At 41.6% G+C, this 14252-nt stretch overlaps 1 protein-coding gene across 2 annotated transcripts in view; it reads left to right on the top strand.

Annotated features, from left to right (window-relative positions):
* SNAP25 (synaptosome associated protein 25) overlaps nt 1-14252 on the top strand; it is a 63757-nt gene that overhangs the window by 45516 nt on the left and 3989 nt on the right. The window contains exons 5-7 of one of the 2 annotated variants that reach the window (XM_074578467.1): nt 6244-6361; nt 10338-10463; nt 12598-12742. In XM_074578467.1, coding sequence (XP_074434568.1) covers nt 6244-6361; nt 10338-10463; nt 12598-12742 — 389 coding nt within the window. Of the gene's footprint in view, nt 1-5988; nt 6107-6243; nt 6362-10337; nt 10464-12597; nt 12743-14252 lie in introns of both variants that reach the window. The other variant, XM_074578468.1, reaches the window with a different exon arrangement.

Here is a 14252-nt window from a genome sequence, read left to right as displayed (position 1 = left end):
GCAAAGCAGAACTCATTTTCTGACATCAATATGCAGAAGTCTTTGGGATCATAAAAGGGAATAAGTCAACACAGTTTTACAACACCAATGTACAAATTGGTTTCTATACAATAAAGCCAGCCTGGCTAGCTCCTATTGCCTAAACATTTAGGACAGCTGGCTGCGCAGCAGACTACAGTCTGTTATGACCCTACAGAGATGTGGAGCTTCACAAGAGCTTTCATGACTCCTCTTTCACAGAGAATGGGACTGCCATAAAAACTAGAGACCTCTCCAGTGCCCTTTGAAGTCACTGGGAATCTGAGTGGGCTTTTGGAGTAGAACCTCTGCAACACCATGAGTCACCATTTTTTGAGCTAGGTCTTATCACCCAAACCAGTTCAACTCAGTTCTTCCCCTCAGGAACCCACAGGAAAGAGCTGAGAGGTTAGATTCTCCATGTTGAGATTTTTTTCCATCAGGGAGAAAGCCTTCTCCAGACCCTATGTGCATCCATAATGCTTGCATTTTTTTTAAACCTAGCCTTGAGTCGAGTTCCCTTAATTAATTATTTAAATATAAATTTGTACATAACACTTTAAATGCAAATATTTACATTTTACACTAAAAATGTCGTTCTGCAATGGATTATTGAGCAGTTGCAATTGCTCTGCTTCATTAAATATGCCTTTGAAACATGTTTAGAAAAATTTTAATATTTGGATGCATGTTGGTTAAAAGCAGACTGTAGAAATGAAACTGATAGCACAAAGTGGGGATACGAAGATAAACCTGAATTGCTGACATAGCAGGTCATAGCTCTCTTCCTCCAAAGGAAACTCCCATCGCCTGGGAGTATCAGCAGCCAGAGATATTTGGACCTTCAAGGATGTTTTTTTGTGTGATGATGCCCCCACGCAGTTTATTACAAAAGAATTTTGCTCTTGTATTCAAAATGGCGTGCAAGGGAGAAACTTTTCCGGTAACAACAGTAGCAACACAGCCATTTTTCATCCAAGACAAGATAGAGGAATAGCCACAACTTTGATAAGCCACAAAGAAAATGTCAATGCACCACACCAGCAGCAAATGCATAACCAGCAATGCCAGAGAACCCAGAGAGTAGCTTCATCTACCCAGCAGATCTGTACTGCAGATCAAGTTGAAGTACGGAGATAAAACTTCGGAATAACTGGGTGATCCTACAAGTAGAAGGGTTGACACCAAGTGCTAGATGACATCTACAGTTTTTGCATGAGTTGCAAGGTTTATGGGTTTGTATGAGTTATGGCTGACCTGTTTCTACGGCACCAGAGAAACAACTGCAGTAAATACAAAGATATTTACCATTTACCATTCTTATCCATCAGAGAGCAAAACTATGGCCCCTTGCACAGGTGCCTTCCCCAGCTTATCTCCTATTCAACAACTACCACGAGACTTGATAGGCAGTGAGATGACAAAAGCAGGGTTGCTAAAGGTGCTCCAACACCTATGAGTTGAGCTGATCAGAGTCAGAAATGGTTTGCTAATTAGCAAAAAAAAAAAAAAAAAAAAGGTAACTATCCAGATTCTACAGGAAAAATGGAATTAATTATGTTGAAAGTGTAGCACAGAATAAAAGACAGACAGCCTCCCCACAGAAGCAGGCTGTGCCTTGTCTACTGTTATTTTTAGCACAGCTACATGTGGGCTCACAAGCACCCCCCACCAGTTCTCTTCCATTTGTACCTGTGCTCAGCAATGCCTCTCAGAGCGGAGCTAGGTCAAGACTCAGGATTTCTGAAAAGGCTGTCCTAGAAATGTACTTCACTCCAATATGATTCTCCTTTCTGGAAAATGGGATCACTGAGTATTATCGAAAACAGTTAATCTGCCGACTCTTTCAAATTCAGCCCTCTTGTATGCAATTATGATTACAATGTGCTCTTAGATGCCCTTTTCTTTTTCCCCCCCTCTAATTAAAATTATCCTTGGTGGAAATTGCTTCATTGCACAATACTCCAGACAAAGGAGCAAGTTCCCTTCACAGGCATTTAACTGACATTCAAGCACAGGCCCCAGATCCTGGCCACTAGTCAAAGAACATTTGTTATAAATTACAGACACGGATGCAAAGGTAGCGCAACACCACGCTTGCCCTGTCCTGGTCCTATATCCAACACTGTATTAAGATGCTTTTGCAGCTGTGTTTGCTCAAGAGACCACAGGAGCAGCTGAGGGATGCCCTTGCTACAGCTTCCCTCTCCCAGCCACTTCCCCAGATCTTCCCCAGGTGGGGATTTGCCAGGCTGCTACGCAAGATCCTAGCAAAGACCCACTGGAAAAGGCCCGCAGTGCTACAGTAAAACTAACAAGACTAGCTTATGATCCTTCAGTTGCCTATGGTTTTAATACTGAAGTAATTCATAAGTATAACAATCAAAGTAAAAAAATATCCTTTCTTGTATCCTAAGATATGCCATTAGTTTGCCATAAGAAGATATACAGCTACTACGTTTGAATCAAAGTGACATTCTTGGACATAAAAGAGTATCAATATGCAAAAAGGGCTAGTAATCAGCAGAGCTTCCTAGAAAAAAAAAAGAAGGAAATCTCAATGAAACATACCTCTGACATGTATTCTGCTTCCAGACAACATCAATTCTCTTATATATCATATATGGTATATAAACACATATATAGATGTAGTATATTCAAAGAATACTGCAAGAAACTATCAAATGATGTCTGAACTGTGACCTTGAATTCCTTCTCTAAATGGGAGATAAAGGACATGATCTTTTGTAGGTGTGAATTTGCGTAGGTTGATGGCAATGTATGCCAGCAGACTGTCTTCCTTAAAACCTTTAATACAATACTCAAAGTTGGAATAGGGAAGGTCTATAAAAACAGACATTAAGTTAAACTTCTGATAGCCATCTGATTTCTTACCAGCAGTGATTCATTCTGGGACAGATTTTAATTTTAATATCAGTTATATCAAAACAAATCCAGAGTGACCCCATTCAGTTAATGCCTCTATAATATTTATGCCTCAATAATTGTGGTTAGACTCATGAATCTATTTCCTTGCCTGTGGGACCAGATCTTTGACAGGTATAAATCGGTGTTGCTCCATGAAGCCAGCCTAACTACACGGATTTAAACTGGTTAACAATCCATCCCACGACATTAACAACTAGCAAATGGTTTTAGGAGCAGCAGCCAGCTGTCTAGACTTCTGGGCTACAAATATGACATAGGCTTTTTTTTTTTTTTTTTTATTACACTGATGAAGTTTTCTTTAATGGAAGATAAATTAGCTGTGGGTCTCTTTTCTATTCAGAAATAATACGGGCATCACACACAAATCCTGAAGCAGGATAAATTAAGTCAGATTCCTGGAGTGAGCCATAATTTAAATGAAAGTCTTTGAGTCGTGTCGAATATACTCTTCAATTAGCACTCATCTATTCAGGCAGGAAACAGGGAAAGTAAGTTCAAAAGGCCCTACTACGTACCTGGCTTCACAGAATGTGCATCTGAGCAAGGAAACACGTTTAGACTGAAAACCATTCACGGAACCAGATCTAGGACTGATCCCTGCAGTCTTACGTGCATTTTCTACTGGCCAGACAAAGATAGAAAAATACAGGCAGCAAAATCAGCGGAAGAAAGGTCATTACTTCTTGTCCTTTCCAGTGTCAAAATATACACATGGAAACAGCCTTCTTTTAACTGAGAGCCCTGAGAACCAGCCAGGCTCCACAAACACAGGTCTCACAAGCAGTGGGTGGGAATCCATAACAGAAATTCAGCAATTCCCATCACACGGCATGAACCAGCACAAAAGCCAGCTCACACTCCCGCAGCTGCTTCCCACAGCAAGAGCCAGCGCTGCCCAGCGACACAGGAGCAGGCAGGACTCCGAGGTAGCGAGGAGCAGACGCACTTAGAGGAGTATCACCTTGTACCACATGCTCACGTTTCTGATAAGACTGACAATCTGTGGCTACAAACTTGAACCAAAGCTTCTGCTAAAGCCTCCAACTAAAACGTGCATTGAAACAACCCAACCTTGTACTTCTGCTTCTTGGCTCAGCAGTTTCAGGTTTCCTTCTGAGTTTCCCAATCCTTCACACACATTATATGTGCCCCTTTTAGAGGACACTGCGAGGTAACTCTGATCCTCTAAATGTATCCTTGAATTTGAGATCAATAACTCCTTGGTATCAGGAGGCAAACACATCCAGCTGAGGAGAATGAGAACTGACAGCTGAAAAGCAGATGCAGCTGGCAACACTAACATGGCACCTTCTCCTCCTCAAAGCTCAGCCTCATGCAAGAATTAAACAAAGAACACAAGTTCAATATTTGAATTATTTCAGTTTGAATAATTTAGGCCAGGATTTTCAAGGCCCTCTAGGGGTGAGATGCCCAATTCCCATTAAAATTAATTAAATAAAATTAATTTTAATGGGAATTGGGTATCTAAATCCCCAAGAAAGCTTTGAAAATCTAAACCTCAATTGTTATTAGAAACCCAAGTAAGAAATCAGGCCTATTGCTTTGTACTGACGTCAATATGCACATGATTTTTTTTCTAAAATCACTTTTAAAATTTTTTTCTTCTTGATAAGGCTCAGTTAACATCAGAGATGACATTAAATTTCTCCTATAACCAGTGCTCTCTTCATTCCTTTCCTCTCAGTTCTAATTCTGTGTTTATACTTTTTTCTATTCAGTATGGGGAATAGGGACGTACTTGTGTTTTACTGGAATTGCTTTACTTTGCCTCTTTAGGTAGTTACAGTTTTTACTGGATTGAAATGCCACTCCAAGTGACTGCCTCATCCCATGTAATACTTATTTGGGTTTATCCATCATGGAACAAATTGTGAGGCTTTCCACCCATGTAAAATGGCATTGCTACTCCAGACTTTACATCAGTGAAGGACCCATTCCTACAGTTTTACATTGTGGCATTCTGTTCCTCAAGGCTGCTATTCTCAGCTTTTGTAGTGAAGAAATTTACACCTAAAATTATCCTGAGCTACCAAGTCACTAAGAAAACCCTACCCTTTCATCAGCCTTAGGTGGAAATAAGCCAAATTCTGTTTGATGCCAGCAGAAAGACAGTGCCTAGTTACTGGCCTTGGTGTTTTGATAACTTGCCTTGGAACAAATCAGGAGTGACCCCACTGGAAAACATGAGTCTTCACCCAATGCTTGTTTTCACAAGATCCCTTGGGGACACAGACAATGAATGCCACAGCCAACAGTCCTCTTTCAGTGAGCATCAGGCTCCTGTGCTGGTTGTAATTCCTCTGTGTACACTGGGGTTACTCCAGATTTGCAGCATCCACACTAGAAAGAAAACCAGCCCTGAGGCCATACTCAGGTTAGAAATTAATATCCAATACCAATCAAAGTGGTAGGTCTCAGTTTCCTCAGCCTCTGGAAAAAGGAATACTTGGACACAACTCTTAACAGCTCACTGTACTCTGGTACTGTTACTACCAGCTCTCCCACTCAGTTACTCCCTAATCAAAGCAATTACACTGCCCAAAATCACCTAATTCCAAGGGATTTGTAAGCATAAGTAACTGAAGTATTTTCCATGGAAAGACACCATTTCTTTTGTATTAACGTACATAAATGCAAAATAATAACACTTTATCTTTCTTTCTCTTGGATGTCATTGGTGTCTTAGTAAGTGGATGTACTGTATTATGTTTCTGGACCTTAAACTTTATAACCCTTCCTTTCTACATCATTACATCTCGTTTAAATTGATATATTTCAAACATCTTCCTCCTTTGTTTTACTCTTCCCATGTTAGCAAAAAACATCTTCGGCATCGAGTGCAGCATACACCCTTTCAACAATGCATCAGCTCAGATTAATGCATTGTAATGGCATTATTAATTCAGTTCTACATGGTCATTTTTCATGTTCTGTTGAAGACAAAAGCAAACAAACAAAAATACAATTCATTCCACACTGTCATCCCTTTGTCCTGACCAGAACAACTCGATCGTGTTGAAGAAGGCATGAACCATATCAACCAAGACATGAAGGAGGCCGAGAAAAATTTAAAAGATTTAGGGAAATGCTGTGGCCTTTTCATATGTCCTTGTAACAAGTAGGTACTGGGTACCGGCTCTGCTATGTGGTGTCCAGTTTTTTGTCACAGTGAATGTCTGAAGTTTTTGTCTTTTTTTTCTTTGTCCTTTTCCATCTGCTTCATTCTGTGGGGATAAAATACTTGTGTTTAATCAGAACAACTGGAACGCATCGAAGAGGGAATGGACCAAATCAATAAGGACATGAAAGAAGCAGAAAAGAATTTGACGGACCTAGGAAAATTCTGTGGTCTTTGTGTCTGTCCATGTAACAAGTAGGTGCTGCCTGCCTCATCTCTTTGAGCACTTAAGGCTGATCCCAAAGGCCTTGTGAAGCTCATCCTTGCTAGGCACACGGACAGGATGAGCATGTGGCATGCAGAAAGAACGATTCTGGTTCAAATGCATTCATCTCATAGCATAGACAACTGACTGGGAATTACTGTAGATGCATTAAAATCAGGCATACTGCAGTGAAAGCTTCACTGTTGACACCTTTTAATGGTAAAAGTTTCAACATTTTACACAAAGTGTACCGAGTGGTTCCATTTTCCAGCAAATAAAAACACTGGGGCTACCTTACTCCTGGAGACCCTAAATTTTGAAACATATTTTCACAAACAAGTTAATAAACAAAACAAAAAAGCTGAAAATGCAGAAAAGGTCATAGTAAACATTACTCCAAATTATGGATGAAAATCACACAACATTGTTCAACAGAAATAGTCCTTAATGAGATCTTGAAAGAGATATGATGTTTCACAATTGGAACCCAACTTGAAATGGTTTTCATCCTGCCATAGGCAGCAAATTTGAGAAAACTTGAACATGTCATGCCAAATTTCTCTCGTTTGGGTAGCACGTACACTAAGCAGAAATGTTGAAATGCATTGAATTTGCTTGCATGCCATCACACTTGAACGAAACCGTCCTCCAAGTAACGCAAAGCTTGTTTTAAGTGCCAAATGGAAATGCGATGTGCAGTTATGTGGGTGTAGGAAATCAGGGACAAAGTGGACCAACCAGGAGTCCTTGAGGAACGGCAAATCCAGCATGCAGCGAGTAGGCATGCAACCAGGTTATGGTGAAAACACTCCTAAAGGGTTGGCCAGAGATTGCGCAGGAAACAAAGCAGAGTAGAGTGGCTCTGTAGGGTTATACTCCCTTTCTGCGTGGCACAGATACTTTTTCACAGCCAGGGCCTAATCCTACCGTGATTATCAAGATCAAATGAGAGTGCGCTGTCCTGGAGTTCAGTGGGTATTTTGCCAGAAATCAGAACGGTAGGGCTGGGTTTGTGCCTTATCAATCGCCATTTATTTTGAAGTTAATTCCCCTGGGACATGATACAGATACCACCTCAGCTTTAAAAAAAAAAATCAATTTTGCTCCTGCATACCAAGCCACAAATACTTTGGTGGGCTGAACATTTTGCCCAGAATAGGTGTACTGTTGTCTTGGTGTGCAGAATAGGAGAGAGGCAAGGAGGAATTGAAAGAGCTACACACACATACAGCCTTTTTCAGTGGGACTGCCTGCTCTGATACTGGCTTTAGCCCCGCTGTCCTGCACCAGAGGACCCAGCACAGAAGAGCTGCAGGTACAAGAGTATGCAGCAGAAACTTTACATCTCCCACACTCTAAAAACTGTCGCAACTTAAAGAGGAACACTGTCCTGGCTCACTCCTGCTGGTGAAACCTGGCATAACACCTACATCAGAAGTTCACTCTTGAAGTACAAAAAAATCCAATGTATTTTGCAGAAATTGTCGCGTTTCAGAGCAGCTTTCATATCTGTACTGTAGGAAAGGCTGCTCAGAACTGACAGCCAGCCCTGTGGCACGGATGGGGTTAGCACCTGACACATGGCCTTAAAATATTTACCACTTCGCTATAATTGCAGTATCATGAAGTCAATAGATCCAGGAACAGAAAGATAGTGCATGCTTTTGATGTGGGGGATGTTCATTTTTAAAGGTGTCTCTTCCCCGCTTTAAGGCAGTATTCTGACCTTTGCAGTCTGCAGACAGATTTGATAAACTAGCACTGCTAATTAGTCAATGTGTTCCGAAACAGAGCATGGATGAACAATGCTTTTAGAGACTGTTCCTTGAATCACTATGCCAGGAATCAATTGGTACAAATAGGATGATATTCTGAGAAGTGGAGTGTAGGAGGGAGAGAAATCCATACAGTTCTGAGCATTAGTATCACCATGATCCCCTAATGCTCTGCTGGCTGGTGGTAAATTAATGGTATACATTTCAAAAGATGAACCATTTCACACATAATTATACTCTCCTTCTTGTAAATGCAACTCTGTGAGCCTTACCAAAAGGTATGGCTTGATTCTACATTCTTAAGAGACACAAAATGCCCATGGCATGAAACTTTGACCAGACTGCATTCAAAAGCACAACTACTATTGACTGTCAGCAGACCCAGACTCCACCTGTTGACTTTAATGGGAAGTCCACAAGAAAACAGGGATCAAACTCTGGGTGTATAAAATCCCCTGCCTCAAACACAGAGACTGTCTCACTCACAAAGTTGCACAGGCCTAAAGAACAGGCAAATACCTCAAAACATATGTGCAGCAAGAGAACTACTTTCACTCATTTCTAGAAAGATCAAAGCTGATGTATAATTTTCGAGAACTAAGAACAAATAACCTAGCCATCTTCTTTTTAAGTCTTCACAAATTTTAATGGAAATAAGCAACAAAATATATATGTAGGAAAGATCCTCTTCTCATCTATATTTTAATTCTATATTGGCGCATACGACACATCTTCATGCTCAACAGATGCTGAGCTGCTTCAGGGGTCATGGAGTGAACATAACACCAGAGATGGGTTTGTTGTGTCTTTTCACAAATTCCACAGAAGCACAGTCAGTTTCTCCCCCAAAATCCATGCCACAGGGCTGTTTATATGACTGATTGGAGCTGACTGAGGAACAGGGAAATTGTGGAGATTTGCAGTTCCCAACAGCTTTGTTGGAAACTGCTCCATTTCCAGAATAAAATCAAGAACTTATACCTACAGACCCCAAACACTCACTGTTGAAGAGTTCAGCCTCATCTGATGACCCCAGTGACAGCAACCCTAAATATGCTGCACATGCTAATCTGCCACTGAAGGTATGCCTGGATTTTAATTTTCTATCCATGGCAGCTCAGTCAAAAATGGCTCTCTGAAAGCTGATGTAACTGTCATAAACAACAAATATAACAAGTTGCTAGGCTATTTTGAAGTCCTGTGGTTTAAAGCTCCTGAAGGAAGTGATGATCCATTTTTGCCTGTGTCTTGCTTATTGTGAAGCCTGTTACTGCTGATGCATTAAGAGTATGATGAACTATTGGGGCAACTGTGCTTAGTGAGAATGCTTCACTACTTATTCATGCCTGTAGCTGGTGCATGAAGAAAATGTAGAAGAATTTCCCTTTCTGATGCTAGCTTGCTTGTATCTTTTCTTTTCTCCTGCACTCATTTCACTTCTGCCTATTTTACTTTTTGTCTCTGTGGACAAAGGTTTGTACATCAACTGTCGATGTATGATTACTATTTTCAAGTACCGATATATTATTTGAAAATCTAATGAACGCTATGAATTTTATGAGAAAATCATCCCCAAATCACCCTGGGAAAGGTTAGTGGCTTTAAATGCCTATTAATGCCACATATACGTTAAAAAACATCAACAGAAGCCAAATCTTCTGCCTGGCGAAATGTTAAAATCTAGCCAAATCCATTTTTCTCTAAGAGGGTGTGTTGCTGTGATGTGATGTACACACTATACTTGGCAGTTTTGTTTTTTATGTCTGTCTGCCAGTACGTTCTTCTGTGTTTGATGTCAAAACGTATGTGTCACTGAAATTAAACAATGTTTTCTACTTATCTGTATTTCTTCTCTTCTTGTTTTTTCTTTTTCCTTATTTTTTTTTTTTCTTCTTTCTGGAAACTAAGTCAACATCCAAAAACCTGTGTGCGGTGTTGTGGACTTGACAATTGCAATTCACCCTATTGGAAACAAAACTTCTGACCATCACAGTTGTTGTGGCAGTAAAGTGAAAAAAACAAAAACAACCCCCCTCCTTTTATTCAGGCTTATGATATATCGGTATACAATCAATGACTCTCTATCTGAAAACTCATTTGCTTGATTCAGCTTTTAGCTTGGAGAAGTAAAGAGTTTTGCATTTGTCCTTGTCCACTTGATGCCTTGTTACTCATCAACTTTTTTGTATAGGCTTAAATCAAGCGATGCTTACAAAAAAGCCTGGGGCAATAATCAGGATGGTGTTGTAGCCAGCCAGCCTGCACGTGTCGTAGATGAACGGGAGCAGATGGCCATCAGTGGTGGCTTTATCCGCAGGTGAGCCTTTTTATCCACTGTTTTCTCTCTTTTCTCCTCGTCACTGATATATTTAGATTTCTTCCATATGGTCATGAGTTCTGTGATGCTCATTAACTCCTTCAGTGGTGCTGGGTAGTGTAATGGAGTCAATGTTTTCCACTGAGTTGTGGGTGCTAAGACTTAGATTGATAGTGATTCGGACAGTGGCTAAAGACCTCCTGTGTCTACTGACTTCCCCTGGCCCTGTGGGTGCCTACCTGAGCTGGTGCAAAGGCTGGTTATGTTGCTGGAAATCTTGAAAGTCAGGGTCCTAGTCCCGAGAACCAGAAGATGCTTGAAAACATGGCCCTAAACCTTCTTCCTTGAGACTGCCCAGATTTGAGCAATAATTAAAATAGAAATAATATCTATTTGTTTACTTACAGCAGCAATATGAGGTTGCAGATTATCAGGGCCAGTCAGTGCTGTCCTCTGCACTCCAGCTCCCTGGCATGAACAATGTGCTTTTCCTGGGGGCCTTATTATCAGTCTCATTAATAATAGCGTTCAAATGCCTCAGAAATGAAGTGTCAGATAAATACTAGTTTATTGTTATTATGTCTCAAGATATGTACTGCTCATTATCCATCCTTGCCAGAAGATGTACCAAAGGATCCAGCGCCCCTTCCTCTCTTTTCAAAAAGAAAACAGCCTCAGGCTCTCTGCCAAAGCACCGAGCCAAGCGCAGAACTCGGAGCACATTTTTAACTAGAGGCACACCACTTCTCTGCTTGTGTCTGTCCAGAAAAACTCACTGAACAGGGAATGATGCCCCATTCCTCAGCTGCTGTAAAGCCATAACCACGGAAAAACATTGATGCTTTAGTGGCAACCCCTGCGCATTCAGATGAAAGCCAGTTTGAAACACACAGCTATACTAATGGCAACCAAACTGCAAACTTTCAGCAATACATAGGGATCCAGCAATAAGTACATACTGATTACAGTGCTTATAGAGCATGTATTTAGATGACAATGCTATCAGCTGAATGGATAAAGGCATACCAGTGGGCAAAGCTTTGATCTCTGAAGATTAAGGACACTGAATTAATAAGCAATTATCTTTCCGAAAACTATTATCCACTTATTTTTTTTGGCTGCTGTGATAAAGGGAAATCAGTGTGATAGAAACAATGCTGTCATGCAATCTGGAGCGTGGGATGGAGCTGCCATTTAAGTTTGCTGGGTCTGCCGTTCACTTTTTTTTTAATTTCTGGATGGCAGCCCCACCAAAATGAAGACTGGGGTGTGATAACAGAATAGCAGTGGAGGAAGTTATGCTACACCATAATTGTTCTGCAAATAGCCTGTAGCACCCTTTTGGCACCTATGTTAACACAAATTGCACTAGAGACTCAAAGCAGTGATTTTCTGAGGGGGACCCATGGACCTTGCTTTTCCCTGCATCGGTTACCACATGCCTCTCCAGTCACTGGAGCACTGAACTGGGCCTTGGCTCAAGTGTAAGTTTTTTCTTCTAAAAAACCAAGTAACTGAAAAAGATGACGCTAAAAGGAAAGACAAAGGATCTTTACTAAAGCCAGTAAATCTGAGAGAAGCTGCTCCTGTCATTTACCAGAAATACATTTAATTAAATAGGATGTTAGGTCAGGATTTTCACAGCTGAAGCAGCTCTTCCACAGTATTTCAGTGAGCCCCAAGGGTAGGAGGACTGGACAGTATCCATTAGCTATGTGTAATTCAAGGATGGGAGCTGGTATAGATTCAATTCCACATTTCCCACGTACTCTAATCATGCACGGGTCCAAATGGAGCACCATTTCATTCTTCGTTTGAGAAGGACCATCACTAGCAGAGAGGTGCAGTATGTGGTACAGACAAGCTCAGGCAGCAGCACTTCTAGGAGCAGCGGGCACAAGCAGCACAAACGGAGCCACAATGAACCCAGACAGTTAATCCCAACATCCAAAAAATAAGCATGTAAAGATTTTCAGGCTAGCTACTTATTAATCTCTTTTCTTCAAAGCTGAGCACAGCAGCAAGCTCCTCAGGTGACAAGTGGAGGAGGATGCAGAGGAGGTTTTGGGTGAATCAGAGTTTCAGGGGGAACCTCCTCTGTCTCTGCTTCAAATAATTGTTTTTTCCCGCCCAGGGTAACAAACGATGCCCGGGAAAATGAGATGGATGAGAACCTTGAGCAGGTCAGCGGCATCATTGGCAACTTACGTCACATGGCCCTGGACATGGGCAACGAGATTGACACACAGAATCGCCAGATTGACAGGATCATGGAGAAGGTGAGAGCTGACGTTTCTAAGAGGACCCCAAAAGGGGCTGTGTTTTCCCTTCTGCAAGCACGGGCTGTGCATGCTGCAGTTTTTCTTCAGCTCAGAGAAGGGCAAGGGACAGAAATAGCTGCTAGAGCTCCTCTCTCTTCTCCCACCAAATCATTGTGCCACAGCAGAGCTTGTTGCTGTGGATCTTCAGTAACCTCCAATGCAGGTCAGAATGAACCCACACTGTTGGGTTTTCAGGACAACAGCTGGTGGGGAACCCCTTAGCACAAATCAAGGCTCCTTCTGCAACAGCTTTGGGAAAGGATAAATGCCCTGAGCTTTGCAGAACCTCAGGGCTTGGGTCTCAATGCCCTGGCACTTCCTGGCAAGTTTTAAGCTTTCCTGGACTTTCCTTCCTTTGGAAATTCCATGAGCACAACTGAGAATTGGATCACCTGTTTGGAGGCACGGTCCCCAAAAGAGGACGGGGATTTTTTAGCAAGGCTTTACCATATGGTAAGAATGCAGCCAGTCTCTTTGTGTGCCTGCTTATAACTCCATTAGGACAGAAATCTACTAGCTCTCTTGGGGGGTGTGTGTGTGTGTGTGCATATATGTAAATAACCAAGGCTTAGCATTACTATTGCGAAATCACCACCTAAAAAGGCAGAGAGCACCGTTCCAGTGCCAGACCTGCATTGCAGATTTCTGAAGCAGATAGCACCACCCTCCAAACCCAGCTGGGAGCTCACCGCCATCCTCAGATCCTAAGATCTGCAAGCCATCTGCATTCCTACTGGCAGAGCTCCAGGCACAGGCACAGCCAGGCTGAAGAGACATAAGAGGCTAGATCTTCATCTGGTGTAAAATCGATACAACGCTTGACTTCAGCTGAGATTTACACAACCTGAGGATCTAACCCAAGGACTTATATGCGCTGCTTAGAGTTAATGCTGACCTTAAGTGGTAGAGTTTGTACTCTTGAGCCTTTTTACATGTGCAAGCCGTCTCACGTGAGCAGGATGCCCATGTCTGTTTTTCATGTCAATTAACTACATCAGAGTGAAAAAATTACAGAAAATACTGCACTGAGGGATTCACTCGGATAGCTTTCCTTATTGCAGTTTGATTCCAGAGAGAATTGGGTGAAGTATACATTGTCTTAAAGGTGGGAAGTTTGTCTCTGACAGGCAGTCACATAACACAGTAGAGCACATGGCTTTGCATCGGTCAAAAGTTTTGTTTCATAAAGCTGCATCTGTTAGTTTGACTGTATTGGAAAATGCACAGTGTTATTGTGGAGCGATTCTGCAGCATTTCATATTTCTGGGAAACATAGCAGCATGGCAGGCAAGGACTTACTGCTGTTATTCATATGAAAAGCACTAGAAAGCAGCACATCTATCTACATTGCAAGAAGGGAATGGAAGACTACACAGCCTACATCATAACTACCTTTAAATAAGAAGTCTAGGACATTTTCTCAGAGACAATATGAGGACATGCACTATTACATGTTACCAGCTACCCT

Source organism: Larus michahellis, chromosome 3, assembly GCF_964199755.1.
Source record: "Larus michahellis chromosome 3, bLarMic1.1, whole genome shotgun sequence".
NCBI lineage: Eukaryota > Metazoa > Chordata > Aves > Charadriiformes > Laridae > Larus > Larus michahellis.
The sequence above is the reverse complement of the archived record's forward strand: the minus strand, read 5'-3'. Positions and strand labels throughout refer to the sequence as shown.